We start from the raw sequence: 27,880 nt of genomic DNA on the forward strand, positions 1-27,880 counted from the left end.
TATGAACAAGAAGAAACCAACATGCAGTCTTTATTTTTCCCCATCAGTCCCATTGAGTTATTGAGTTACAAAGTGAAAATGAACACACACACTCTCAGGTGGATTTAATTTCAGCTTGGGCCCAATGCCAGACAAACCAAGTTTCCTCACAGTTAAAACTCTACCCCATCTTTTCTATACCACGCATACAGTCCCATCCTCACTTCATCTTACACACACACGTACCAAGAACTAGCTACTCCTACAGTACAGAACCAAATCCTCCTCCCTTGATGCCTTTGCTAGTCTCATTGCTTTCCAGGGGATGACTAGCAGCCAAGCCAGGTCTGGTTTGTAATGCAGATTTTTAATATTTGAGAAAATGTAGGGTACATAAAACATACATTTTCATGCTCTAGGTGTTATCATCATAATAAATCTTTTGCGTTACACCACTAGGAAAATGTTTCTGGGAGGAGCCAATTATTCCACTCAAAAATGAAAGAGTTAAAACTTGATTAAAATATTAAAGCTATAATTCAAAGTACAGCTTTTGGCATAACTTTAACAAGAGATTCAAATATGGTATTCTGGCTTACAAAATCATGCAACAAAAATGGATCTCAGAATACACAAGTATACAGCTTTCAAATGCATACAGAAAGGAGAAATGTAACAGAAATTAAGCTTTTACACATACGGACTAGCACCAAATCGCTGTTCACTGCAATTGTGTTCTCTTGCCCTCTTCCCATGGACTCTTCATGAACAACTGCACTCTATTTTTATAGAGTGCAGACGTTTGCTTGTACCAAAGCTAAGGCAAGTAGTGGAAAACAGGAGAGGAGGTAGACTTAATGTAATGAACGTTTGTTTTCCCTCCATCTTGTACCATTCTCCACAAGTAGAAGCACATGACAAATACTAAAAGACAAATGTATAAAATGTTGATTTGGCCCATTTCACGTTGGGCTTTTGGTTGCAGAATATTTTTGCCTTCTTCTGTTTGCAGAACTGCAAGTACTACAGCATGGAGAATTATGTGTGTACTTTCTATAGAATTAAAAGCAACAAGGGGGTAGTAAAGGTGGTTTCTTCCTGTACTGAGTTTCGTGTCCTTTGCTGTTAAACAAGTAACAAAAGAAATTCCGTAAGTGTGCCTGCATACTTAGGATTGTTGTAGTGATAATGATATATAAAATTGTGTCATGAAGTCTCACTAGGATTCCTGTACTCCCTTTAACAGTGTACGACTAGTCTGAATTTAAATAAATGGCACGCCCTACCAACAAGAACAGCATTCCTGCTAATAAAGCAAAAAATACTCCTATTGGAGCCAGCATGAAAGACCAGCCATAGCGTACATAAACAGCAAAGTCTGGGCAATCTGCTTTTTTCACGTTTGTGTAGTTTTCAAGATCAGCCACCGCCTGGACCCAGATGACGTACATCACGACTACCAGTGAAAACAAGACACCTGGAAAAGAAACATCCAGTTTTAACAACAGAGTGTGAGAGAAATGCTGAGTGCATTTACTGGTTACGGTGACACTTAGAAATTCATCCATTTTTGCGGCCCCTCTGCAGGGCACAGTCAGCCACTACTGTGTACCTTGGCTTCTTCTAACAAGCTTCTCTCTTCCTCTGCCTTGCTTCTGATTTGCACTGAAAGTCATAATCTCGTGGCAAGGGGTACATCCGGTTTTGGTGTGCAGACTGGGGCACAGGCATGTTTAAGGACAAAATTCACTGCTTTGAATTCAACAGCTCGAGAAAGGGGAAGGAGAGAAGGTAGGATGGGAAAACCCGGAAAATAATTTTTGGATATGCTTCTCATACTCTGATATTTTTTCTGTAGCAGTTTTTTGGATGACATATGAAAAGCTGAAAGGGGTAGGAAATCTTTCTATTCACTTCACCTCTCCACATTTTGTGTCTTCTTCTTTTTTTTTTTTGTTAATGAGAATCGCTTTCTTTGGAATATTTGGAGTATTCTTATCAAGTATTATGCAGACAAGTTCAAATGTATTTCACTCAAAATCTCCCACATTAGAAAAGAGGTTGCTTGTATAGGAACAAAACCCAATAATAATGAAATAACCGCTATGAAGCAGGCTATTAGTGTCAACCTCAGAGTGGATACAAGAGTTTCCTGGAATTAATCCACTACATAATTCACAGACTTCTCCCAGCCACTCCTCTGAAAGGCCCTTGGACTGTTTACACATGATAGCAATAGGAGCACATGTCCTTATAAATTTTGTTAATCTCTTTGTTACTATAAACCAGAAGGACATATAAGACGAAAATGCTTTCCAAAGTATCAGTTGCATGCCTAATATTTTATTTTAGTTTAGAGGAATGTGAACACTTAAGAAATGAAAGCCTGAAGCACAGATGCTCCACCAGAAGATCCAGTGGAAAGCTGAGGGCACAGGTCTGAATTTTTTGCATGCTCCAGCCTGTACCCACTTGCTCCCTGAGCTTCAGCTGTCATAGCACATGGAATAGCAGCAAGGCTATCTATTCCAGCATTCAAATATTAGGGTCACACCACCTATTGTTTCCTCCGATGATGCTTATGTACTTCATTAAAACCAGGAGGCAATGCAGTACCTCTGGGAACATGTACTGCCAAACCAGGCTGTAGAGCAGCGCAGTACAAGTCTAAGATACTTGAGGTCTCTCCCCAGTCCTGCTAAGTACTTACTACAATGCAACCCTGAACAAATGTGACACATGTGACAAAACCCATAAATGCACTTCCTAAGCATCTACAAAGAGGCATTTGCTTCCAGACCCACTCATCAAGGTATCCTTTCATGGATCTCAGTCCTTATCCCCACCCTGAGATGCTCCCTTATCACTCCCTTTTGCTGCCTATGCTAGCCACTTTATGGGGAGCAATAGGAATTATATCAATCTCCCATTTGATTCAGGCAAAATCAGACAGGTTGGCTTCCACAACTTAAATTGGTGATCTGTTGAAATTGTTGTTGTTGCTTTATTGTCAAAATATAATAATTTTACATTCTGGACTTCCTAAACATTTGACAGGTAGAAGCTCACAACTCAGTGTTTACGATCACTACTTTTTGAAGCCCACGATAAAATGAGCTGAAGTGGTTGACCTGAGGCATAATCAAAACATGACTGAAAATCCCAAGGATTTGCAATTTTTAAGAGGCTGAAAGAGAAAATCTAAAAATAAAGAAGGAGGCAGGCACATTTCCTGACTATGAAATACAGTAATGTATTTTCAGGATTACATTTTTTGCACAGGCTTGAATTCTTAACGAAGTTTAAAAAATAAACAATGAAGGGAAAAACCCAACCCTCAACACTCAAAGACATACATTTAATTTTGAAAGTATTTTACCCAAGATAAACATAATTTTGATGGAATTCAGTGCTACAGTTGTCTTAAGCATACAACTTTTGAAACAGTCAGAAGGAAGGATCACCTCAGGGTCAGATATAAAGAGAAAAAAGTAAATTAAATTGAAGACTCCAAATAAAAGTCAAATTGGGAAGAAGATTCCTGTAACAGAACATAGAACAGAAAATGCAGGCAACAGAGGCAAACTAGAATCAGACAGAGCTCATAACTTTTGATGCAAAAAGTGCAAAGATTCAGGGCCAACTTCATAAAAGGAATTATTAGGGATGGAGTTTGTTTATTGTTTCAAAATGTCAACCAAAAAAAAATATCTCACAAGCAACGCAATTATTTGAAAAGGTACATTGATAAGATGGAAAACCCCAATCAAATACTGGAATGTATCTCCTCAATGGCTATGACTATTTCTTTTCAAATGTCCATAGTCTTCAATTTATCCTCTACACGGGGCAACCTTAATCCAAAAGGATAATATAAATACAGAAAGTAGTGATGTATATTGCCTTACTACAGCATTAGGTAAGTATAAGACCTTGAACATGTGGAACACTTTTGACCTCCAGCAGCCTGGGCAAACATGAAGATAAGCATGCAGCCCAGTTAGTTCGGAAGCACAAAAACAAGTCACCCCTTGTTCTTCAGGCAGTCTGAAGCAACACCTTGGTAGTTAAACTAGAGCAGACTCCACGTAGATGAAAAACAGCAAGCCAGTGCTGCCAGTGGTAAAACAACTTCAGCTAAGCTGAAATCCATCAGGTGATTTCACAGCAAGCAGCTAACACCCGTCTGTGGCAAATTGCTGGGTATGGAAATTTGCTCAAGAAATGTATGTCAAGCAGAGATAAATGTCCTTTAAAGGAGAAGAAAAAGGAGCGGAGAATATGTAAACCTTCTTAGTTAATTAGGAACTGAAAGAGTATTTAAGGGCTCTCACTATCTACTAATGGAAGCTAATTAGTAGGTATATTGTTCAGTGTTTTCAAGAAATGTCTTAAGCAAAAGAATCAGGCTAAGTAAAAACTGGCCAAGTCACATTGGCTCCAATAGATTTCATTTGTTATTGCTCATCTTGTCTAATTTTCACAGATATATGATTTCATGGCAGTTAAGCTCTTTCAGGGGAGCTTGCTCCTCCATGTTACGAACGCTTTCCCTTACAAAAGGGAAGCAGAAACATTTTTTCACAAATAGACCCTCTGTTTTATCAGTTTGGTTTTGTTTCCTGAGATGTTAGAGTACATTAGAGGCAGTGGTGAGAACTGAAAGAAAGCAGATCATGTACTTCCATTATCACTAGTGCATCTGCTGAAAATATTTTGATGTTTAGAGTGAGAGGCACTGCTTCCTTCCTATCCATTAAACACTCCAGGTTGCACCTAAATGTGCAAGTCTCTGACTTGAAGGGTTTTTTCCTCTTGGCATGAACACTGATCACATCAGAATACCCAATTCAAAGGCAGGCTATAAGCTTAAAGAATGTTACTAGAGTTTGAATGTTTAGCTGATTATTAGATTCTAAAAGAATTGTTTCTTTTCAGATGATGCAACTCCATGTCTGTTTCCACTGTCTCATTTTAACAAAATAGAGAGATGTCAACTTCAAGAAAAGTTTGAAAGAAGTATCAAAAACAGAATATAATTTGTTCAGTGGACTGGGTAGTGCCTAAGATTCAGATCTCAAGACATTAATTGGGACTACACATTATAAACTGTAATAGTCATATCAATTAGCAGTCACTACTCTATACGCTGTTTACAAAAATGCAAAATGTATATCAAGAGTTGTGTTTGTGTCTATTTTGAAGAAAAAAAAGAAGAGCCATAGAAAAAAAGTTATCTGAGATTCAGAGGTTTTAAATATTCAAGTACTGTCCTGGCTTTCAGAGGAGTTTTGCTCCTCAAAGCCAATGCAGATTTGTTTAACACATAACTCAGGAGTTAATAATAAACATCCTTTTTCTGCCTCTCCATCCTGCTACCTTGTGCATATATCTACACTACTTCTGCAACATTCCTTTTGTTATTCATACTAGAATCATAGAATCTTATAATTGTTTGAGTTGAAAAGGACAACTACAGGCCATCTAGTCCAAGTCCCCTGCAATGAACAGGGACACCACAGCTACATCAGGTGCTCAGATCCCCATCCAGCCTGCCCTTGAGTGAACTTGAGAGATGGGGCATCCACCACCTCTCTAGGCAGCCTGTTCCAGTGCCTCACTACCCTTATTGCAAAAAGCTTCTTTATATCCAGTCTGTCTTCCCTCTTTAAGTTTGAAACCATTTCCCCTTGTCCTACCACAACAGACCCTGCTAAAAAGTCTAACCTCTTTCTTTCTTATAGCTTCCCTTCTGGATGCACTCCAACAGGTCTATGTCTGTCATGTACTGAGGACTCCACATGTGGATGCAGTACTCCAGGTGAGGTGTGCCTCACCAGCACAGAGTAGAGGGGCAGGATCACCTTCCTCACCCTGCTGGCCACACTTCTTTTGATGCAGCCCAGGATACAGTTGTCTTTCTGGGCTGGTGAAGAACCATTCACTGGAGTGTACTTAAACAAAAGGAAAGGTATTGAACAGAATCCTGCTGAAAAATCTTCTACGGTGGTCTTTTTAGGTGTTTTAAACTAGATCACTGGAAGATCACAGAGTCACAGAATGGCTGAGGTTGAAGGCACCTCCAAAGGCCCTCTGGCCCAACCCCTGCTCCAGCAGGACCACCCAGAGCAGGGTGACCAGGACCATGTCCAGGTTCCTGGAAATCTCCAAGGAGAGGATCCCACCACCTCTGAGAAGCCTGTGCCAGTGCTCCATCATCTGCAGAGCACAGAAGTGCTGCCTGATGTTTCAAAGAGAGCCTCCTGTGTTCCAGTTGGTGCCCACAGCCTCTTGCCTTCTGATGGGTACCACTGGGAAAAGCCTGGCTCAGTCCACCACTGCATCCTCCCTTCGGGTATTTATAGACAATCAGAAAATCCCTCAAAGCTTCCTCTTTCTGCTGCCTCAATATATGTATAGAGAATACAATATATCTGAATAAAAATCATGTATTGCTAAAAGTTGAAAAATAATCTATTTCTTTACATTATCCACAATCACAAGATTTGGGCTTGATTTTGCTGCAATGCTAGTAACTCAGAAACACTAGCCATGCCCATGCAAAACTAAGGAGAGACCAGTTAGACTCTCTACTGTTGGAGAGTATTTTCTTACATAAAGTTTATGCTTCTTGTGGAGGACAACAGTAAGAAGCCTTTTGCTTATACAACTACTGCTATTCCATTCTTCTTCCCTATTCACAAGTTTGCCTTACCAGCTTGTTTCTCTCCTTCAGAATATTAGTCATGCCAATAAGAGTTGAGAAAGCATCCCATATCATCTTTAATAAGGGACGCTTGCTCATTATGAAGGAGAGTATGCTAAAATTAGTACATACTTATTCTGGGAGATCTATTCCTACATTTTTTCATTTGCTGTCATGAATGTTATGAACCCTCACAGCCAAACTCTCAGTCAAAACTGCTGAAAGTAAAAAAAAAAAAAAAAAAAAAAAAAAAAAAAACTATAAAACCACAACATCAAAAAGCAGATGTTTTTAGGAACAATGCATACTGTGATGAATTTCTACATTTTCAGCATTTAGACCTTGTCCATAGCATGCAGGTGTCCATTTGCCCTTGCCTTTTAGTTACTATAAAATAAAACAGCGGTTGCATGACTCAGGAATGACGGGAGAAATTATTCCTAGAACATGAAGCATGTCTGAGAGAGATTAAGACAAATAAATACTTCCCTCCTCCTTTTTCTTTTATTTTCTTCCATTTTGCATTTTTTTAAAAACACACATGTTTGACACACAGCTCTGTGCAGCGTGATAAGGCATGGACTTCTCTGAGGTCACTCATTTCAGTCTTTTGCATTTATTCTTTTGAATTTCTTTCAAACAAACACTTGTGCATATTGCAGAGGAAAAAGAATACAGAACCTTTAGAAATGTCTATGAATTCAAGAGGCAGTTTGCTGGCCTTTAGTACTTATTCTTCCCACGTAGAAATGCCTTTCACTTGTCAGTGGTGAATGGCTGTTTATGGCATGAATGTTTTACTATGCAGACACGAAGACAACAGGTGCTGGAAAGAATGATGTGAGCTTTTCTGCTAGAAGTTTAGAACTCTCACTTGAGGGAAACTTGAACAACTATGTGTATGCATATATATTTCAATTAAATTTTCTGTCCTTATCCTTATTATAGATCCATGTACTTTGGCCTCTTGTAACCTTTATTTGAGAACTACTGTTAACATTCCACTCCAAAGTACATGCCGAGGATCCCACTTTTTATGGGAGTTGGCACATATGTCTGAAGACAGATTTTATCCTCATCTAGGAGCTAAAATTAAAGCTTTTTCCTCTTTTGGCAGGAAGTAGAAAACATCTTTGTAATCTTGCGTCTTCAAAAGGGTGTGATTCTCTAATGCTCTGTGCACACCCTAGGTCTCTCTTGCCTGATATCAATACAACAGGAAACTGCCATCCAGACATCTTGCAGGAACAGCCCCAGGATAATCTATATTCTACTGAAGACTACTCAAGTAATTATGTTATGGCAACTTTCTCTTCTTTTCCTATGACTTTTGAAAAAACCTTAGGGCTTCTTACAGTTTGCACTACTGTAGCTGCTTTTGCTCTATCCTTTGATGTTGGAGATGAGGTTGCAATGACTGCTTGAGTCATTGACTGCAGTATTATTGAATTAATATGTTTTTTTTTCCCCACTGGCATAGCATATCTAGTTCCACGTGCAAGCTCAGGTGCAATTTGAAAGCTTAACATGGAAAGATGCTGGTCAATAGGCTGCCACAAATACTAATTGTGTGTGCTTCTTCACTTAGAAGTTCAAACACACTGTTCAGTAAAAGAACCTTGAAGACTTTCTTAAAGATTGGCATCAAAAGGCAGCTCTGTGACTCTGCCACAGATCAGGAATGAGAATTTCTTTTTGAGTAGTTTTTCTCCTTTTCTAAAGCCTAGATCTACGACACTGGAATAAAAGCTGCAGAGGCTGTTTTGCCATTGGAGTATAACCCCTTGCAGCACATTCACATGGGAACCAGTGATGCTGGCAGTGAGATCTCCAGTCCTCAAGTGGGTTCCTAGAGGGCACTAAGAGTAAGAGGTAAGGGCATGGGTGCCCAAGTGATGATGGTCTCATACATGCTGCTTGAAGATTTGGGCAAAATTTGGCATGCACTGTGCCTCAGCTCTTGCCTTTGTGACTAGTGTTGCAGTCAGGGTTTAGGGTTCTGTATCCATGGGACCCGCTCTCAGAGATATGAGGACTGCTGGGGAGAGAGGAGATCCAGTAGACAAGGGAAGAGCAATAGACTCAGTAACCCTGTGAGAAGAGTCAGAAACAAGGAACATTTGGAGATGGAGCTCAAAGCCTACAGGTAACTAATGGGAGGAGAATGGAGAACATATGCATGGGACAGAGCAACGAGGGAGGCTTATTCACTTCCACTGAGAAGGCTGCACAACTCAAACTCCATCTCAGATGCCCATACACAAATGAACCCAGTGTTGGAAAAAAACAGGAGGAATTCAAATCCTTGTAAAGTCACTGGATGATGATAACAACATGGTCAGGTAGGCTGTATGACTGAAGTGCTGCAATGGCTGGATATACATTCTTTAAGAACAAAAGGCTATTAAGAAGAGGTGGGGCGGCTGCAGTCTGCACACAAAATGAAATTCACTGAACTAATAGAGTTCTTCTAAGGAACAGGATCTTATGGGTTAAGATCAGACAGATGGCAAAAACAAAGTGATCATGGTGGGCATCTGCTACATGCCACGTAGTCAAGAACAAATGGACTGGAAGAAGAGTTACTAGTTGTCAGCAATCTCAGTATCTGCACTGTGCAGTGCAAGCAACCCAGGAGGTAGCTGGACTGCATCAACAATGACTTCTTCAGATGTGTTTGGAACAGACAAACTAATGGAAGTAGTTTGCTGGACTTGTTACTCATATAAATGAAAGCTGATGAGGGATATGATAGATGGTGCTAGCCATGACTATACTGGCCATAAAATGGTCAGGTTTAGTATCCTAGGAGAAATACAACAGGTAAACAAGAGATTGAAGAGCCAGAACTTCAGGGGAACTGACTTCAGCCTGTTCAGGGAACTAGTAGGCAGGATCCTAAGGGAGGTTACTTTGAGGGGCAAAGGCTCAAAGGCTACCTTGAAGCACAAAGGGTCCTAAAAAGTTGATTGTTCCTCACTGGCAATTTCCATAAAGCACCAGAATGATCCCTCCCAGTGTTCAAGATCTTAAGCAAAGTCGAGCAAAAAGGAAAGTCAAGCTCATATAGAGCTCCACTTAACAAAAGCACAATCAGCAGCTCTGAAAGTATTATTATTGCCCTTTACTCAGCACTTGTGACAACATATCTGGAACACGGTGTCCAGTAGGGAACTCTCTATCTTCTGCTAGCCTAATAGGTCCTGTATTCTGTCACCACCATTTTCGTCTGGGAAATCATAGCAGGACTTTACTAAATATCTTGCTCATCAACAAGAAAAACAGTAATAATTAAAATAAAACAGCCCTGCTTGATGAAGCTGGTAAAGGGACTAGAAAACAAGACTTACAAGGAGTGGCTAAGGAAACTGGGCTAGTTTTGTCTGGAGACTGAGAGGACATCTCATAGCTCTACAACTACCTGAAAGGAAGTTGCAACAAGGAGGGTGATGATTTCTTTTCTCAAGTAACAAGTGATAGAGTAAGTCGTTACAGAGAAAGCTGAAATTGGACATTAGGCAAAATTTCTACATAGAAAGGTTGGTAGAGTATTGGAACAAGCTGCCCAGGAAAGTTGTGGAGTCTGCATCCTCAAGGTACTGAAGAGTGTAGTTGTGGTAAAAAATGACAAGGTTTAGTGATGGGACTTAGTAGCTCAGGCTGATGGTTTGGCTTGGTGATTTTGAAAGTGTCTTCCAACCTAGATGATTCTATCACATGTTCATCTGAGCCACCTTCAGAATGGCTCAGCCCCTCCTCCAGGATGAAATGAATTGCTATCTGGAGAACTTCCTAGCAAAAGTTTTAACTGTTAATGACTACTGTTATTCCCTCCAGGGCAGGCTTCCTGGTGAAGCCAAGGGTGACTAGCCGACTGACCCAGAGTGGAAAAAGCACATTTCTCTTCACAGGTTGCCTTGCTAATTCCAGGTGTCTTACTATTTTCTCCCTTGTAGTCTCTGCCACTTTCTAGAGAAAGCAGAGATTTTCACAGATTACAAATGTAGCAAAGAAGCAGGACTTACAAGGGCTTTTAATTAGCAAATCAGTGACAAAAACTAATGAAATACCTTAGAATTTCCAACAGATCGTGAATATTTTTGCATGTATTTTAAAAGTGTGGAGGAGTTATTCCCAAAGGAACGAATGCAAGTATTCCGAAGTCTTTTCAGCAACAACATTATAAAATATTTCACATTTCACTGGAAATCTTTTAAGAGGAAATTAAAATCTTATTAGCCAATGTATGCAGAAATGCCAGGTGAAGTGGGTAATCACAGAATTGTAGGGGTTGGAAGGGACCTCTAGAGATCATGGAGTCCAACCCCCTGCCAAAGCAGCTCCCTAGCCCAGGTTGCACAGGTAAGCGTCCAGGCGGGTCTTGAACGTACCCAGGGAAGGAGACTCCACCAGCTCACTAGGCAGTCTGTTCCTGCACAGAACCATCACCTGCACTGTGAAGAAGTCCCCATGCACATTTGTGCTGAACTTCCTATGCTTCAGTTTGTGGCCATAAACAGGTCAGCAGGTCAATAATGGAAGCAGGAAAAGAGTCCAAGCCTACTTGGTATGAGTGCTCTGCCCCACAACGCTATGCTGTTCTTGGAACTTTCCAAGATGCATACAAACTAGGGTAGCAATGAGCATGTATTGTCATTTATATCTTAAAAAACTGCTCTTACACATCTTTCCAGACTTGTCATGGTTAACAGACTAGTGCCTCAGAAAGCTGTCTGTATCAGCTGAATACTGGTAGGATGCATCCTACCAATAACGTGAGGGTTAGGAGGAAAGAAGGAATTCGGTTATTTACTGTGTTTCATTCACAGAGGTTTAGAGCTCCCTCTTACTCATATTTGACAACTATTTTGTGTACTCCAATCACATACAAAACACATCTCCTATACTTGTCATGTGAATGTGCTGTATCTTTCAGCTTCTTTAGAATTTGCCATTACCATCTTCACTGCCTTTGTGCCACTAACTAAAAAAAACTCCTCAGCAAAAGCCCTTGAGAATCCTACAAGGCAGCATCCCTAAAAATACATTCCTTTTCCTGCTCAATATGTAGATTGAAATTGCAATGATTCCATGAGCAGTCCTAGACTTTTTGCTTTTTTACTCTAATCAAAAGGTAGCTTTCTGAATGACTTCAGATAGCTGTAGAAGGAATTGTACCCAAGGTATGTGCTCCAAAGTACAAAGGCACACTTTGGCCTCCAAGCCAAAGGACAGAGGCACAAACTTCTTTTTTTTTAGCCATGATTGACATAATTTTTGTTATAGAAAATGGGGAGAAATATCTCATGCTTTCTTTTCTTAATTGATCAAGCAAACAGTATACTCACCAGCAATGATGTAAAAGCCTCCTCCTGCTTTGTACAGAACATGGCTGGCAAAAGGAGCTGCACAGATAATGAAGAAACTAGCTATCACAATAGCAATCACTCCCAGGAGCATAAGAACTGTCCAGAAACCTCGATAAACTAGAAAAAAGGAAGAAGAAAAAAGCATGCCACACTTTTTAGAACTTAAACAAGTGACATATTTGGCTAATAAAGATTTTTCTTTTGCCCTTTTTCACTTACTGACAAACCAACCATTCATTCCATTGTGCATGTACATCATATATCATGTGGATCAGAAGAGCTTTGGAACCCAGTTCCTATCTGGTGATCATGGAAAATAGGGTTCAAGTTACCTCAAATGAAGTCCATCTGCTTAACACTTAGACAGTGACTTCAAAAACAGCAACTTGACAAAATTTATGCTGTTTAGAAAATGGTGTACTGAAGTTGTAGCAATGATTCTTTGGGGTAAATGATTGGACTAGCTGGATATAATTGTTTTACCAAAATTGACTGGGAGAAATAGAGAACTGTAACATTTTGACGTTAGTGCTGAGATCCTATCACCAAAAGCAATCTGTAAGTTATTTATAATTTTCAAGAACATAATTCTTATTAGTTATATTCAACATAAGGAAATCTAAAACAGGAAATAAGAGAAACTTAAAAAAAAAAAGGTAACTTGAAAAACAATTTTTAAACCAGGCTGTTTCCACTCTAAATTTCTTTTTATTTTATTAAAATTTGGTATTTCAAAAGTCCCTGCTAGACAGTGCCAAGCAGTGCTGAATTCATGGATGCAGCTGGCGATAAATGAGCTGAGAGTTTTGTGACATACTCTGGCCAAAAGAGTCTTTCTAACAACTATTTTTTATCTGGTTAATTGCACATCCATTTAACAAAGTCATCATTTTACAAATGCTACAAGAGTGACATAAATTTCTCCCATGAATTTAAAAATTGGTACATTAACACAACCCATTAGTAAAATTATGAGTTGCAAAGATCTCCATCGTCAGTTCTGAAAATCTTGAAGCACTGACAATTCAGTCAGTGAAAAACATTTCCACCCAACTGAGGGAAAGCTCATAAGCCAGCTGGCACGTCAGAAAAAGTGAGTCACAAAAGAAACTGCCACTTACCATTTGACAGCACCTACTTACTGTTATAGCAAAACACAACTAAGTAACTATTATAGTGGTTCATATCCTGAAAGTTTCAAATCCATTCTGACTGCTAAAGCCAGCTATTCTGGAACAGTTCGGGTTTGCTCTCATCTGAAATCTGAAGGTGAACTAGATGTTATCAGCTTGTGCTTCCCATCAGAATGTTTCAAAAATCTAGTTTTCAACTTGACCATCTTAACTCATGATGAAGTACACATAATCTTTCCTATTCCAGCACTGTAAATGTACTAGGTAGATCATATTCAGCAGATCACATTAGCCACACTTTTAAAACAACATCCTTTTTAATTCAGGCAAAAATTCAGAGACATAATTTTCTGCCACACTGATCAGCAGATTTGGGCGTAGGAAAGATGATTGTGTCTGAAATTAAAACTGCATTTTGGTTCATATCCAATACAAGGCTTACTCCTATGTAAACAAATAAATAAAGAAATAGTAAGTGAGAAATAAGGCTCTGGTGCGGCAAAGCAGTTAAGTGTGTGTTCTGCTTTAAGTACTCAAATTCTTAGGGGATTTAGGCACCTGTTTAAAGTTAAACACATAGTTTAATGATTCACTTGATGCAAATGGACAGTGAATGGAGGCTAGAGAAAGTAAATCTCTCAAGTCCTTCAGTCTTGGGTCTTGAAGCAATTTCATAGAATTTTACTCATGGGGCTACTTTGTTAAGCTTCATTGCAGTCCCCAAGTCCATGGGACATTACTTCCTCATTTAAAACCTAATACTGCTAAATCAGCCTATAACCACCCAACTCTTTTACATGGATGGCCCAAGGTACTTCAAAGTCATGCTACATAATAGAGCACATTGGCCAAAATGAACCTTGAAAAAGCTTACTTCAATATCATTATGGTCACTCACTAAAGTTATAGAGCAGTGTTTCTATTTTCTGAGATGGAAGAGGACATAAGCTTTTACAGCATTATGAAATTAGAGTGCAGTTTCATTATATTCTCTTTATAAAGGAATCTTTTTAGTTCACTTTTAGTGAAATTTTAGCAGAAAAGCTTGATTTGCTCAAATATTCTTGAAAAAATAAACACAAAAGAAGTACAAATATTACTGATGAAAAATTGTTTAAACCTCTGTGACTATACAAGAGATAAGCAGTTTCTCTGCTCCAACAGCATAACTATTTTACGTATTATGGTGAAATACTGATTTGACTTAGCTATCATCTGGCATAACCTTCCATTGTATTCCTCTAAAAATAATTATTTTCTCTATAGAAATGGGGGGATATGGTCCTAATAGCTGTTTATCCAGCAACTTCATCATTATACATCAATTAGAAAATAAAGAAGTTAGGTAAAAAAAGAGTTCCCTATATTATCTTTTTATTCAAAATCCTACTCCCACAATCTATAAGACATTAAGGTCCTTTGTGGCTCAAGTTCAAGGAAACATCTTAAGAGGTCCTGGAGCGAGACCAGAGAAAGGCAATGAAGTTCTGAGGGGTCTGGAGCACAAGTCTTACGGGGAGAGGATGAGGGAACTGAGACTGTTCAGTCTGGAGAAGAGGAGGCTCAGGGAAGACCTTATCACTTTCTACAGTGACCTGAAGGGATTCTGTGGCAAGGTGGGAGTTGGCCTCTTTTCCCAGGTAACAGAGATAGGACAAGACATAATGTGCCAGGGGAAGTTCAGGTGGGGTATTACAAGAAATGTATTCTCAGAAAGTGCAGTGAGGCACTGAAACAGGCTGCTGAGGTGGGGACACCATCCCTGGAGGTGTTTAAGAAAAGGGTAAATGAAATTCTTAGGGACATGGTCTAGTGGGCAGTATTGGTGGTAGGTGGGCGGCTGGACTAGATGATCTGGAGGTATTCTCCAACCTTAATGATTCTAAGCTTTACTAAAGTAGTAAGGCAACCATTTTTTGCAAAGAAGATTTCACTTACTTCATATTCAGACAATTTTTGCTTAGAACAGTTTTCTACCTTCTTTGTTCAAGTGAACAAGATCAGTCCCTGAGGGGCTAATGATTCAAAATTACAACGTAGCCCTATTTCTGTCATTAGCTTAGCTAGCATAAACAGATGAACACAAAAGAGTTAGTTGAAATAAGCCTACCTAATAAGGAGCCCTCTAAGTCAAAGATTTTGCTGCTTGGAAACTGAGGTGAACCATAACAGCTAAAATGCAACAAAAGATGCTGCTTTGAATTATGGTTCTTTATATCCCCTGAAAAGGAACGACACTGTGATCCAAGCAGTCTGCTTCAATAAATAATTGTTCACTGCACTTATACAAGACGTTTAGAGAATTTTGCACCATTTCAAGTCTCACTGAGGTAGTTCCTGGTCAAACAAGGAATTTGCCTCTGCAAAAGGTAATAGGTACTAAGTACATTTACTTCACAGGTATGTCATCATTAGCTACCTCAAGTAAGTATATTATGCCAAGTATTTCCTACAGTGGAAGGAATAAAAGTATAAGCATTATCACAGAATCTGAAGTAAACGTATTTGTGGTGTTAACCTTAGGAATCACTGCTCTATGTTGTAAGAGTGCTAAACAGAGATGTGTAACTTGTCTTGGTAAGCTGTCCCTTCATCAGGGTACAACATTTGTCTTGGTAGTGACAGGCAGGCCTAAAAATAAAACAGTACTTAGAGGACAACAGGAGTACAGCTGGTATGCTTGTCTTTGAGCTCTGTACTTTCAACCTATATGCTGTGGGAATAGTACAGCTGCAGTATATTCCTTCAAAACTGCATGAAAGAGTAATTTTGCCTCGCTATTGCTTTTCTTCAGAAACATCCTAATTCAGACTCTTCTGGAGACTACTGCATCATTTGAAAAGTATCCAAAGTATCGGGTTTTCGAGTAAGGGACTGGATTTTGGAGATATAGATGAAAGTTATGAAAAGGCTCCTTTTCTTATATAGCAGATCCCAGCTCTGATTATAAACTCAAGCCAAAGTTTTATATTCTAAGAATGTGAAAAAGAAGCAATAATACATTTGAAAAATTACAGTCGTGACATCTAGAAGGCACAGTTTTTAAGTAGTGGCAATGCACACCTCAGAAGTTACATAGTCAGCTATTCAGGAACAAGCTTTGCTCATGACACCATGTGGCACCCATCTACAAGTAGAGACACTGACAGTAACCTCATGGAAACTTATCACATATTTTATTGTCCTTGCTGGCTTCAGGTGTTTCAAAATCTCAACAGCGGAAAAGACTTGGCCCATACATTTTCTGTTCAAGAACTAAATCAAATCAAACAAAACAACCTACTTAATATTGAACACACATTATTGAACCCTTCAAAGCAGAAAATCTTTTTGAAGCATGTGTGTGTGTGAATACAGTGCTTCATTGCTAATAATAATATAAATGACTAGGATAACTTGCCATGAATTTTTACTCACAAATCTAAGTCATAAAGCGAACCCTTCCTGTGATCTGACTGTACAGGGTATTTTAGAATATGTTTACTATTTAATGTAAGAGATATCAAACTACTCTTGACAATAGGCATCAAAATGCCACTCACAATATAAAGTACAATGAAAGGTAAAGTGCCTGAGCTGCTCTAAATCAGGAGTATCTTCTCTGCAGATAAACGACTGTAAACAAGATCATAGCTCTCATCTGAAGCATGTAAACACAGTAAACCTTGCAAAATGATTCCAGTTTCACTCAGTACCTTTTACTATCCCTTAGTAGTAATCTTCTTTTAAAATAACCTTAACAGTAAAACAAATATAATATTCTCAGTATGAATATATTGCTTTTTTAAATACTTCTTGCTTTATCACTGCTTGGTGGCTGGGGAGCTCTCCCTTAGTCAATGTACTGTGTTACAGTTCCTCACAAAGAATTACATGACCACGTTACATAGCAGCATTTTTTCCCCCTAAAAATAGGCTACTTCTAGCATTCCACTAGACAATTATTATTTTCAGATCTCATAGCTGAAACTTCCCATATTATTTTAGGTTCATTTTAGCCCAGTAACAAACATGCCAATACATCTGATAACACCATGATAGGTTAAATAGTTAAATAGTTGCTGAACCAGAATCTTTCTTCCCTCCTATGAGCATTCTGTATTGCGTATCATATTACGTACTGCTTCAAATGCTGGCAGTGTGCCCAAGACTGGACAAAATAAGATATAAAGGTAAGGTAAAGTGTACTACCAGCTACAGATCAGAGTATTAATCGAAAGTGCCAGAGCAGTATATTAAATGGCTTCCAATTTAGCTTCAGAAGGCACCGAGGCAATTTACAAAGTTAAGAAATCATTGTTTATTTCCAAATAAAGTTGGGAAAAAAGCAACACCCAAAAATAAAATTAATGACCTAACGAAGTGCTACATCTCGCACTTCATTTTCTTAGAAATTATCCCACTATAGACAAACAAGACTACTTGCATGAGTAAGGACCCTACACATTTTCCAAAAACAAATCTAGTATTGTCTGGTAGTACAAGAGATTTTTTAATGTGAGAGCCTTGGATGTCACTGTTAACTAAACCAATGATGTGATACCATTAAATAACTTAGCTTGCAATTAATTTTTATTTAAGTACTATACTATCATGTTTTCAAAATAGCCTGATGGGATAACCAATCTAATTATGATTATACATATGTGTATGTATTTACATTTTAGAATAAAATACATAAAATAAATAAAAGGTCACTAATCTTGTACTTTCACTGTATGGTCTCACTTTTTTTTTATTTCTAGCTTTCAGTCTGTTTCACTTATGTTTGTGAATCATTATATAAATGAATCTGCTGGTGACACAATGAAGTGCTGCCTGTCTGCATAATAGCTGCACACTGGCGTAGCTGTCACCATAAACCATTGTAACATCACAGAAAGCCACTAGAGACAGGATTCCCCTGACTTCACTTAGATTCCTACTTCAGGTTAAGACAAATGGCATTGCTGCAAATTTCTTTAAGTCCATTAACTGTAAATGATGGCTAGCACAGCTATAGATTGAAACTTGCACTTTAGGTAGGTAGCTCTCCTCTCTCCATGATACTTAACAAAACTAGACATTAATAAAGCCATAATAATTGTAACAAAGACACAGAAAGCTGTGATTTCAAAGCAGTACTATCTAACCCTTCCAAGTGGATCAGGCATCTGACAGAAATGATGAAAGGAAACCATGAGACATTAAAACATGCATTTGAATAAGGCTATTACTCTTGACACCAAGTGCTCATAGCAGTGGTTTCCTCTCCAGGTTGAAGTATTTTGAGTAAAGCGTATAACACTTTAGACTTCGAGGTCTTCAGTGTTTGAATCTTTTGGGAACTGTCACATATACACCTTTATACTAATGTATGAAAGGATGTAAACAAATAAAGAAAGGATAGATTGAGCTTCTTTTCAATTATATCCCAGAAAAAAAAAAAAAAAAAGAGAGAAAAAAAACCTGATTACTGACACTAAAACCGAAGGAATTATTGCAATAAAGAACTTGGTCCAGTCACTCCACTCAAGATTAATCCGAAATTTCATGGTTCCTCAGTAAACTTATATTTGCCTGAACCATTTTAACTGGATGGTAACATAGCATTCCAGATACAAACCACAGCTGTGTTTGCACTAGGGACTGCAATTAAAGCCAATTAGCTCTGATAAATCCCCCACTGCCTCTTAAGCCAAACTGTCCATAAAAGAATTCACGTGCCTCTGCTTGCTGAGAAAGTTTTCTTAACAGAAGGCTTGAATTTTTAAGAAAATTGTGCTGTATGTACACGTTTGATTTCTCTAATGAAGTTTAGAGGTTTTTATTCAGCTGTTTATTTTTCAGCAAATTGAATGTTTTTCAGACAACATCATATTTCTTCTTATATACTCCTAATTAAAATAAGACTTGAAGGTCTGACTAAAAAGAAAGTGAAAGATCATTCTGAAGAACTAAGTGTGGTATACTTATTTTATCCCCAAAAGTAAATGTTATGAGAAAACTATGATCCGCAAAAATGGAAATATTATATCAAGATACAGTAGCAGAACAAAAAAAAAAAAAAAAGAAACAATAACCTCAATTTCTTGGTAGTCCCTTTTGTTCTGTTTTTTTTTGTTTGTTTGTTTGTTTGTTTTCTTTTCTTTTTTTACTGAGAGCATTAGATGCAGCCATGTGGATGTACAAATAGTTGACACACTATTTTTCTGCATGAAATCAAATGGAGGGTTTTCACCACTATCTTTTACAAAAAAGCGTTTCCTCCATTGTGAATCAAGAGAAAATTCCCTCAGTATTTCTTAATTTACTAACTGCAGATTCTGTGAGGTTTTAAGAAACCAAATATAATGGGCAGGCCTGTCAAAGTACGCTAAAAGAAAAATGAGTTTTGAACTAACAGAAGAGAGGATGATATAACTTTCTTAATAAAAAGTTGCAGAAGATTCTTCAATAAGTATACCTGCTTTAGTAAATAACTCCGTTTGAATGCTGAAAATGAACTGGAGGCATAAAAAAACCACTCCAGTTTTAATGAGCTCCAAAGCAATCCAACTGTATCTATTTATACAGCAGGAATGGCTCTGAATATTCTCTACCTGTGCCAGCATCTATAGTACAGTTCTGTCTATTTTTAATCTCCTAATATGAAATATAGATAGGAAAATTATATTTGAGCAGTGGTTCTTTTGGCAAATATTAACTAAAATTAATTAAACTTTTGATGATATTCCTCCTCCTTTCTTCATTCTTTGTTTGTCCACTTCTATGTAATCATGCAATATGATTTGAAGATCCTTTGTGAATGTATGAGTGCATGGTTGAATACCAACTCTGTCTAGATTATTAGGAGCAGATGGCTCTGTCATTTTCAAATGAAAAGATAAACTGTTCTAGATGTGCTTCAACATTACAGATTAGATCTCTGACTCTGAATGGTAAGGTATGAATTCTTCCTGGACAAACAGTTCATAATTTCTAAAGATTAACAGAACTGTTACCAATCCAAACTTTTTTCTAATTTTTGCAGCATAAAAATGTATTAGGAAGATGTTTCGAAGTTAGCAAAGGTATAATTACAGCTTCAGGGATCACTTAAGTCGTTCAGTCAGTAGGCTCAGAAACGTACAGCATTCATATACATCACAGGTTATTTTAAAACTTATATGAAACAAGCATCAGAAGTGATAGTCTTCAAATATATTTGCAAAAAGCCTTTGATCTGATGAAATGTGACCAATTCTTCGAGTTGAATAGAAAAAAAAAAAAAAACAGAGCTTTCCAGAGCTTTCCTTGTGTCTATTCAAACATAAAGTTTTCAGTGCTCTGTATCTTACATATATATACACATATGAAACTCTGCACCAGAGTTTCTCAATGTTAATATCTCAGCCTAACTAAGTAAATATTTTCAAATAGTAGAACTTAATTCACAGAACAATACTGCACACTACTGCAGAGTTGGTCTATATTATTAATGTGTGGCACATGATACTCAGTGTCAGTGTCAGTAGAGAGAAGCCAGCACCTCCAGCATTCAGTGCAGTATACCTGAGTTGAATAAAGTTAGGCAATAACAAGGCTCCTCTCCTTCCTTCTCATAAGGTAAAAATGAATATATTTCTGCATGTGATTATTTATTTAACAAGAAACAGTTTAATTGCAATACAAGAGAAGAAGTAATTATTTAAGCATTAATCTCAAGGAAGATACTTCTTATTTTGAAGAAAAAAAAAAGCGTGAAAAGGAAATGTTTCTGCTTTTAGAAATGATTTCCATTCTGCCATCATACTTAAAGCTATGTGTTCATTTAAGTGCTTTGCTAAATAGTGTCTAAAATATGCATGTTGTAAATGTTGGAGAAGCACGAAAATACCAAAACTCTATTAATTAAACTGTGTGGAGAGAAAATGCAGTTCTGCACTGAAGCATCCAAATTGTTTTCTTGAAATTACAGACATCCATTTGCTAACAAAAAAATACTTACTGACTGCAGAGTCGTAGGAGGTTGAGTTGTGTTCATCTCGGATATGAGGAAACGGTGAGAGGTAAGCATGTGTACAATTCTTAGAAGGTGACTGGTTGGCTAAAAGAAGAAGACAGAGAATTATTCATATTTTACTGCCTTGACAATTTAATATCCTAAGACTGTTCTTCAAATAGATAAACAAAGTTTCATAGGTCAAGATTCCATGTTCCTTCCAAGAAGCTTTACAGTGAATTTTACTTTCATAAAAGACAACAGCCTTGATATCCAACCACGGATATTCCTTAAAGGGCAGCTCAGATTTCTACTATGGGAACAGTAAAGCAGCCTTGTTGAAAGGAAGGATCTGTTACACTGCAATGTATATGCAATGCATACATATGCTTTTACATGCACATGCATTTTTCTGTTGTTACAGTTAATTACTTTTTGCTCGTTACAAAAAGAAAAGAAAAAGGAAAAGGAAAAGGAAAAGGAAGAGGAAAAGGAAAAGGAAAAGGAAAAGGAAAAGGAAAAGGAAAAGGAAAAGGAAAAGGAAAAGGAAAAGGAAAAGGAAAAGGAAAAGGAAAAGGAAAAGGAAAAGGAAAAGGAAAAGACAATGTATTTATCTTAATCTTGCAAAACAATAATGAAAAAAATATTGAGCATCTTCTGAAAGTGTACAGTCTCAACAAATATGAGTTCAGTGTATGAAATCAAGTATCATCCTTGCAAGGACAAAGGCTGACATTAGTTTAAACCACAGTCCAATTTCAAATTCCTCACTGCAGAACTCTCCAGATGAAAAATAAAGGGAAATTAACTACGGTGAACATTACATTTGCTATCTAAATCCAAGTAACATATTTTGCAAAACATGGGTTATTGAAGTTAGAATTGTATGATAGCACCTGTTCTCCATGACGTTTGTTGAAACTCAGCAATAAGGTGAGGGATAACTGCAAATCACATGTTGGGTCAAACACAACAAGGTAAGTTTTGCGACTTCTTCATTTAAAATTTTGGTGGCAAATACTATCTTCCAGAATCCTGGCATGTAGTGAAAAAAACAGGCCATCTACACATTCAGTAGAGAGAGTTTTTCTGAAGGAGATGTGTGCTACACCATTCCCACCTACTCAACTAGCTGGAGACTCATGGATCATCCTAACCACAAGGCTTTTTTCCCTGCTTTACAGAAATGAAGAGTCTGTTAATGGCATAACAAGAGACTGTCTTGTTAAAAATGGACTCATAGTTAATATGACAGGCTATCACTGAAAGAGTAAGCTGATAGTTAACATGGATTATTTTGTCCTGGGATATCCCTTAGTAAAGATTTTAAAATTGTTTGTTGCTCTTGAATTTATTTGAAGATAGCTGAAGAATCTGATCACAGAAGAAACCAAATGAAATTCAGTGATTCATAAACACTAAAAAAATCTCTGTAGCTTAAAGATCCAACTACTGTAGGTAAGATAAAAAGAAAGGTATTACTTACTGTACCAGAACTTCCACATGCTGGTGTTATGTTCTCTTACATTTCCACTAAACCAGCACCGCCAGAAGAAACCTTCATGATGAAAAGTGGCCTTCTCTGTCTATGAAAAGTAAAAATAAAAAAATAAAAAACAAAATAAAAAAAATTAAAATTAAAGCTTTTATCCTATTTTTCAGACAGCTGAAAGAATCAAGTTCAAGTGAAATTAAGATATTTAGGTAAAAAAGAACACCATCACAATGACACACAGGCTGTCTGAATATAGGTGAGCTATAGACTATCTACACAGTAATAGCTCCTTTGAAAGAATGCCATATTACAAAAGTAGAATCATAAAAGATGAATGAATTTTAGGCTTGATAACAGCTGTTCAAAAATTCATACAAAATTGAATTCTTAAGAAATAAATGCATCCAAGGAAACAAAATATACATAAATCTCATCACAAACAAAAATCCATACAAACCCCAACCTCCTCAGGTGCTTTTGAACACCTTCCTATTTCTGTAGCGAGAAGCCAATAATCGGTTCCAAATGCCACCAAAAAGAGCAAAACTCCTAGAGCTGCAAATAAACCTCCAAAAAATATCCCCACACTCAGTTTCATTATTAAAGTTAACTTCAAAAAAAAAAAAAAGCAACTTTTTTTTCTAGTTTCTTAAGAAAATAATGAAAATAATTAGGCAAGAGGCTAGAAATTAGTTTGGAGAGTATAGCTCATATCTGAAGAAGTTTCTCTTTGCTTGACTTTCTGCCTGTGTTTCCCAATGCCCTGTGAATTGATTTGTGTTTCCTAATTTGTGTTCCATGTGGTTGGCTCAAGCATGACAGATGAAAAGGGCCATCTATTTTAGGACACTGATGGCAGAGCTTCATTCTGTTTCTCTGTCTGGGCGAGGCCAGTCAGAAATAGCTGACCTTCCCCTAACTAATCAGGGATTGACTTGAAATATTATTGCAGCTGGTACACCAACTTCAGTGGAGCTGGAGCTGCGATGGCAGACCATGTGAAACATGGTTCAGAGTGCAGAGAAGCAGTAAGAGCTCCTAAGATCCAGTACTGGTAGTGAAAGTTTCCCTGGCTACTAGCAGGGAATGAAACACACACATCACTTTGAAAGTTACCAGCAGTCACTTTACTAAATAAAGGCTGAGATTTTTTTATGGAACTGTGAGAACACGGTAGCCAAATCACAGAGATGCCTTTGAGAAGTCCTGATCGTTATTATAAATGCACTTAGTTTTAGTAATTTATACCATACCCATAAAGTAATAGTTTAATTACACTAAACTAATCAATTAACTACTTTTTTTTAAGATTCATTTTATTTGCATACATCATGAATACATGCAACTAAAATTAAAAGAATTTCCTAAAACTGAAAAACTGAAATTAACACCTATACTATACCTTCCCACAGCTGACACAGAAACATTACTCTTTTTCAAAAAAAAAAAAAAGAAGACACTTTTCCACGTGTGCTTTGTCCATTTTGGAAGGTGGTCAGGTAACACATAAAAATTCTAAGGACTCAAGAAAAAGGCTTTTCCAACAATTTCTTGTCATGCTAAGCAGCCCTTCTCTAACATCTCCAGTGGATCACAGAGCAAGCTCCTGTAGAAATGTGTTGAGTTTATAGTATGCACCAGATCCTGCAGTCCTTACACAGCGACATTCCACTGGCATTATCTATTACCAGAGGAAATAATATTCCATCATCTTTCTACACTGGGAAGGGCTGGGACCAAAAGAAAGATGAAGTCAATTCATCCTAGAAAATATCCATCGCAGACTTTTTTGCAACAGACTTAGCTCTCTGTACTGGTACTCCTACTGCCATCTTCTACTTGGACAATACAGCAGCATGCTAAAGGAAACTGACAGAAAAGACTGATTCTACTCTCTCTAATATCCAGAGAGATGAACCAGAGAGGTGTCCTTAGTATTTTTATAACACTACATTATCTGCCTATAGTCATATTTTCAAGTTACAATTCATACTCTGTTAAAATTTGATAGTACAGTAATTTAACACAAGCATTTCTGGAATTTTTGACACTTCTACATTGCATAGTTTCAGTGTACACAAAACAGTAAATGAACATCCAGTCAAACAAACTCTGTCATATTTGCTTTCCCTGACAGACTGATGCAGTACATTTTGCTATACCTGAAGGTGATGATTTTTGGAAAATATGCTATTAAAGAACAATAAACAATTTTAATAAATTATTGATATAAATTATTAATAAATTATTATGAAATTATTATGAAATAAAATGAAGAATTTATAGGTGGTGGAGTAACTGTCCGTGGAAGCGTTCAAGAAACAGGTGAACGTAGTAGTGACGGACATGGTTAGTGGACATGGTGGGGATGGGTTGATGGTTGGACTAGATGACCTTAGTGATCTTTTCCAACTTACTGATTTTAGGATTCTATGAATGTGTGAGAAAATAATGCATATTTTAAGCATGTTTTAGAAAACAACTACTTGTTACTTAAAAAAAATGTGTAGAAAAAAAGCAGAGAAAGAATGACAGAAAAATTGGATTCAGTGCATGACTTACCTGTCCACATTTAATAATTTAATGTGAACTACATGTCTATCCATTATAGTCAATATAGCTCTATTAAATACAAATGGTGGAGCCTGGAGAGAGGTGCAGCATAACCTAGACCTAAAGAGCGCAGTTCAGTCCCTCATCCACACTTAGCTCCACATATTTCTGAGTGTTTCCTATTGGCTTTCATCTGCTACTCCACAGAATCATAAAATCATAGAATCCTTAGAGTTGGAAGGGACCTTTAAAGGTTGTCTAGTCCAGCTCCCCTGCAATGAACAGGGACAGGCACAGCTAGATCAGGTTGCCCAGAGCCTGATCCAGCCTCACCTTAAAAGCCTCCAGGGACAGGACAACCACCACTCTGGGCAGCCTATTCCAGTGCCTCAATAACCTCAGTGTAAAAGACACTACAGATGGGAATGTTCTTCTACCAGCATTTATCAGCCCTGCTCAGGGATCTAAGATACCTACTAACACCTCAAAGGTCAGTAGGAGCTTGTGTGAGTGTGACTGAATTAAGCCTGGAGAGAGGGATACAGTTGCCTTATCATCATTCTGTATCACTGGGTCCTCCAGGATGTCTAATACATCTATATTTGTCAAGCAAGTATGAGATGAAACCAACAGGAGATTCATATCTTTCTTGAATCTTCAACTACAGCCCAAATTCACATCACCTAAAAATGGAGTTAAGTATCTCTATTTAGACAGCTAAAAACAGTCTTCCTTAGATGGTCAGATCATTCCAGAAGTCATTTGGGGTGATTGTTTTAACTAAATCTCAATTTAACAGCAGTACAAATCTCTATGTCACATGGAGACAGTGAGAGTCAAGGTCTTACTCTGGAACTAAATCCCACTCTGTGGGTAGGAGTTCCCAACAATTTTATTTGTTGTATGAGTGGGCTTTCAAAGGATTCATACAAAATTTAAGAAATTTTATTCAGTGGTATGCAGAGATGTAGGTACTCACAACACTAAAATATAATAAAAATAAATAAATAAAATAAAATAAACAACATGTAACAGCTTATCCTTATCCATTAAAAATAAAAATAAAAATAAAAGTTAATTACTTCAGATGGACTAGTGCTTGGATCATCTTAAAAATTATTTTTTTGGTTGCTTCCAAAATACAAATTGGACAAGGTTTTGCATAAGTACTGCAAAAGGCACTGCAGAATGTGGTGAATTCTGACAGTGAAAATAACACAAATGCTTTTCATTCTCATGCTGTAATCTGCAAATCTCAAAGCTCTTTTCAAAATTATTATTTGCTGCTATTCATAGGAAGCAACAAGGAAACCACAGCACACAACAGCAAAATGCCTTTTTCAATGCTGTATCTGAAGTGAAAAGAAACTCCAGACTCCTGACAGCCACTGAACACAAATAATGAAAGAAATAAAATGGTTGGTTTCATTCTTACTACACTTGCCTGCCTCCAGGTGACTTCAGGTCAGACAGAAGAAAATACATCAGTGACTCTGTGAACTCATTTCTGCACGGAAGTAACTTCTTCTCATACGTAGCTTCATGGGAATCAGTCTGTACGAAGAGTTTCACTGTATTCAAATGACAGCTGAAGCACTGTAGTAAAAGTATTTATTTTTAATATACCATACGCATTTTGGACTCCGTGTAGAAAGTTCTTCCTGAGATGATCTACTTTAATTATTCTCTTTTATATTTATGGCACATTCTCTGGCAGCACTACCTTCCAAATAAATCATCTAACATCTACTTCTACACTACTTAAATGCTCATGGAAAGTCCCAGGGCACATTTTATTAAATTAAATTTGGAATGTTCCTCTATAGAATAGAGAAAGTTTCAAGGTAGTGAAAATAGGGCGAGGCTTATCAAACAAAAACAATAATTAATCTGATTCTTAAACAAGTTAATTCCCCAATTCCTTCCAACACTCCTACAGAATTTCTGCAGAAGGACTGACACTTTAAAATCAAAGCCAAATTCATCCCTACTATAATGACAATGATATAATTAAATCAGTTTTAACATGCAATCAATTTGGTCAATTACGCCCAACAGCCATTGATTTTGTTGATTCATAGTGAGAAGACTGAAGGCTCTTTATAATGGATACATTCCAGTCTCATTGAACAAAGCTGGCAAAAGTTTTATGATTTTATTTCTGTTTAATTTTCTATTGCAGATAAGGCTAAACTAATTCCTAAATCTGCATATTTTTGTTTACTTATGTATCTAAATGGCTCCAGCATCAATACAGTATCTGAGCCCCTCCTCATATTTACAAATAAAAAAGAATTAAAAACAAAACAAAACAATACAATAGCAAGCTATTTCTTTTCTCCTCTTCTATCTGAAGGAAAAAAAAGCTTGATTAGTTTCTGGGAGGAGGAGGCTGTTTATTTGCTTGTTTATGTTTATATGTGATTGAGTAAATGTCACATGTGTACATTTGGAATTGGCAAGCAGCTCCTTATCTGTGCTGGCAGATATGTCCATGATCTAAAAACAGGCTTTTAGAACCGTATGCATGTCTCACTACATACCAAGAAACAATTTCAGCAGCTGCCTCAAAGCTGGGTCCTTCTGAAACCCCATTGCCCATTTACTTTCAAAGAAAAATAATTTGAACATCTATAGAATACCTCATCCACTGATTCAGATCCTCATCCTGCCCATTCTTCC

At 37.4% G+C, this 27,880-nt stretch overlaps 1 protein-coding gene across 1 annotated transcript; it reads right to left on the minus strand.

The window, feature by feature from the left end:
* On the minus strand, positions 1–23,263 carry TMEM182 (transmembrane protein 182). The gene is made up of 5 exons (XM_065743715.1): positions 23,103–23,263; positions 22,637–22,736; positions 21,157–21,255; positions 12,034–12,171; positions 1–1,456 (listed from the first exon to the last, which is right to left on the minus strand). The coding sequence occupies exons 1-5, from the start codon at positions 23,241–23,243 to the stop codon at positions 1,233–1,235; spliced, it is 702 nt and encodes a 233-aa protein (XP_065599787.1). The 5' UTR covers positions 23,244–23,263; the 3' UTR covers positions 1–1,232.
* Between the last annotated feature and the right edge of the window lie 4,617 nt (positions 23,264–27,880).

This window comes from Cyrtonyx montezumae, unplaced genomic scaffold (genome assembly GCF_038088225.1).
Source record: "Cyrtonyx montezumae isolate F1298 unplaced genomic scaffold, pur_monq_1.0 scaffold_3, whole genome shotgun sequence".
NCBI lineage: Eukaryota > Metazoa > Chordata > Aves > Galliformes > Odontophoridae > Cyrtonyx > Cyrtonyx montezumae.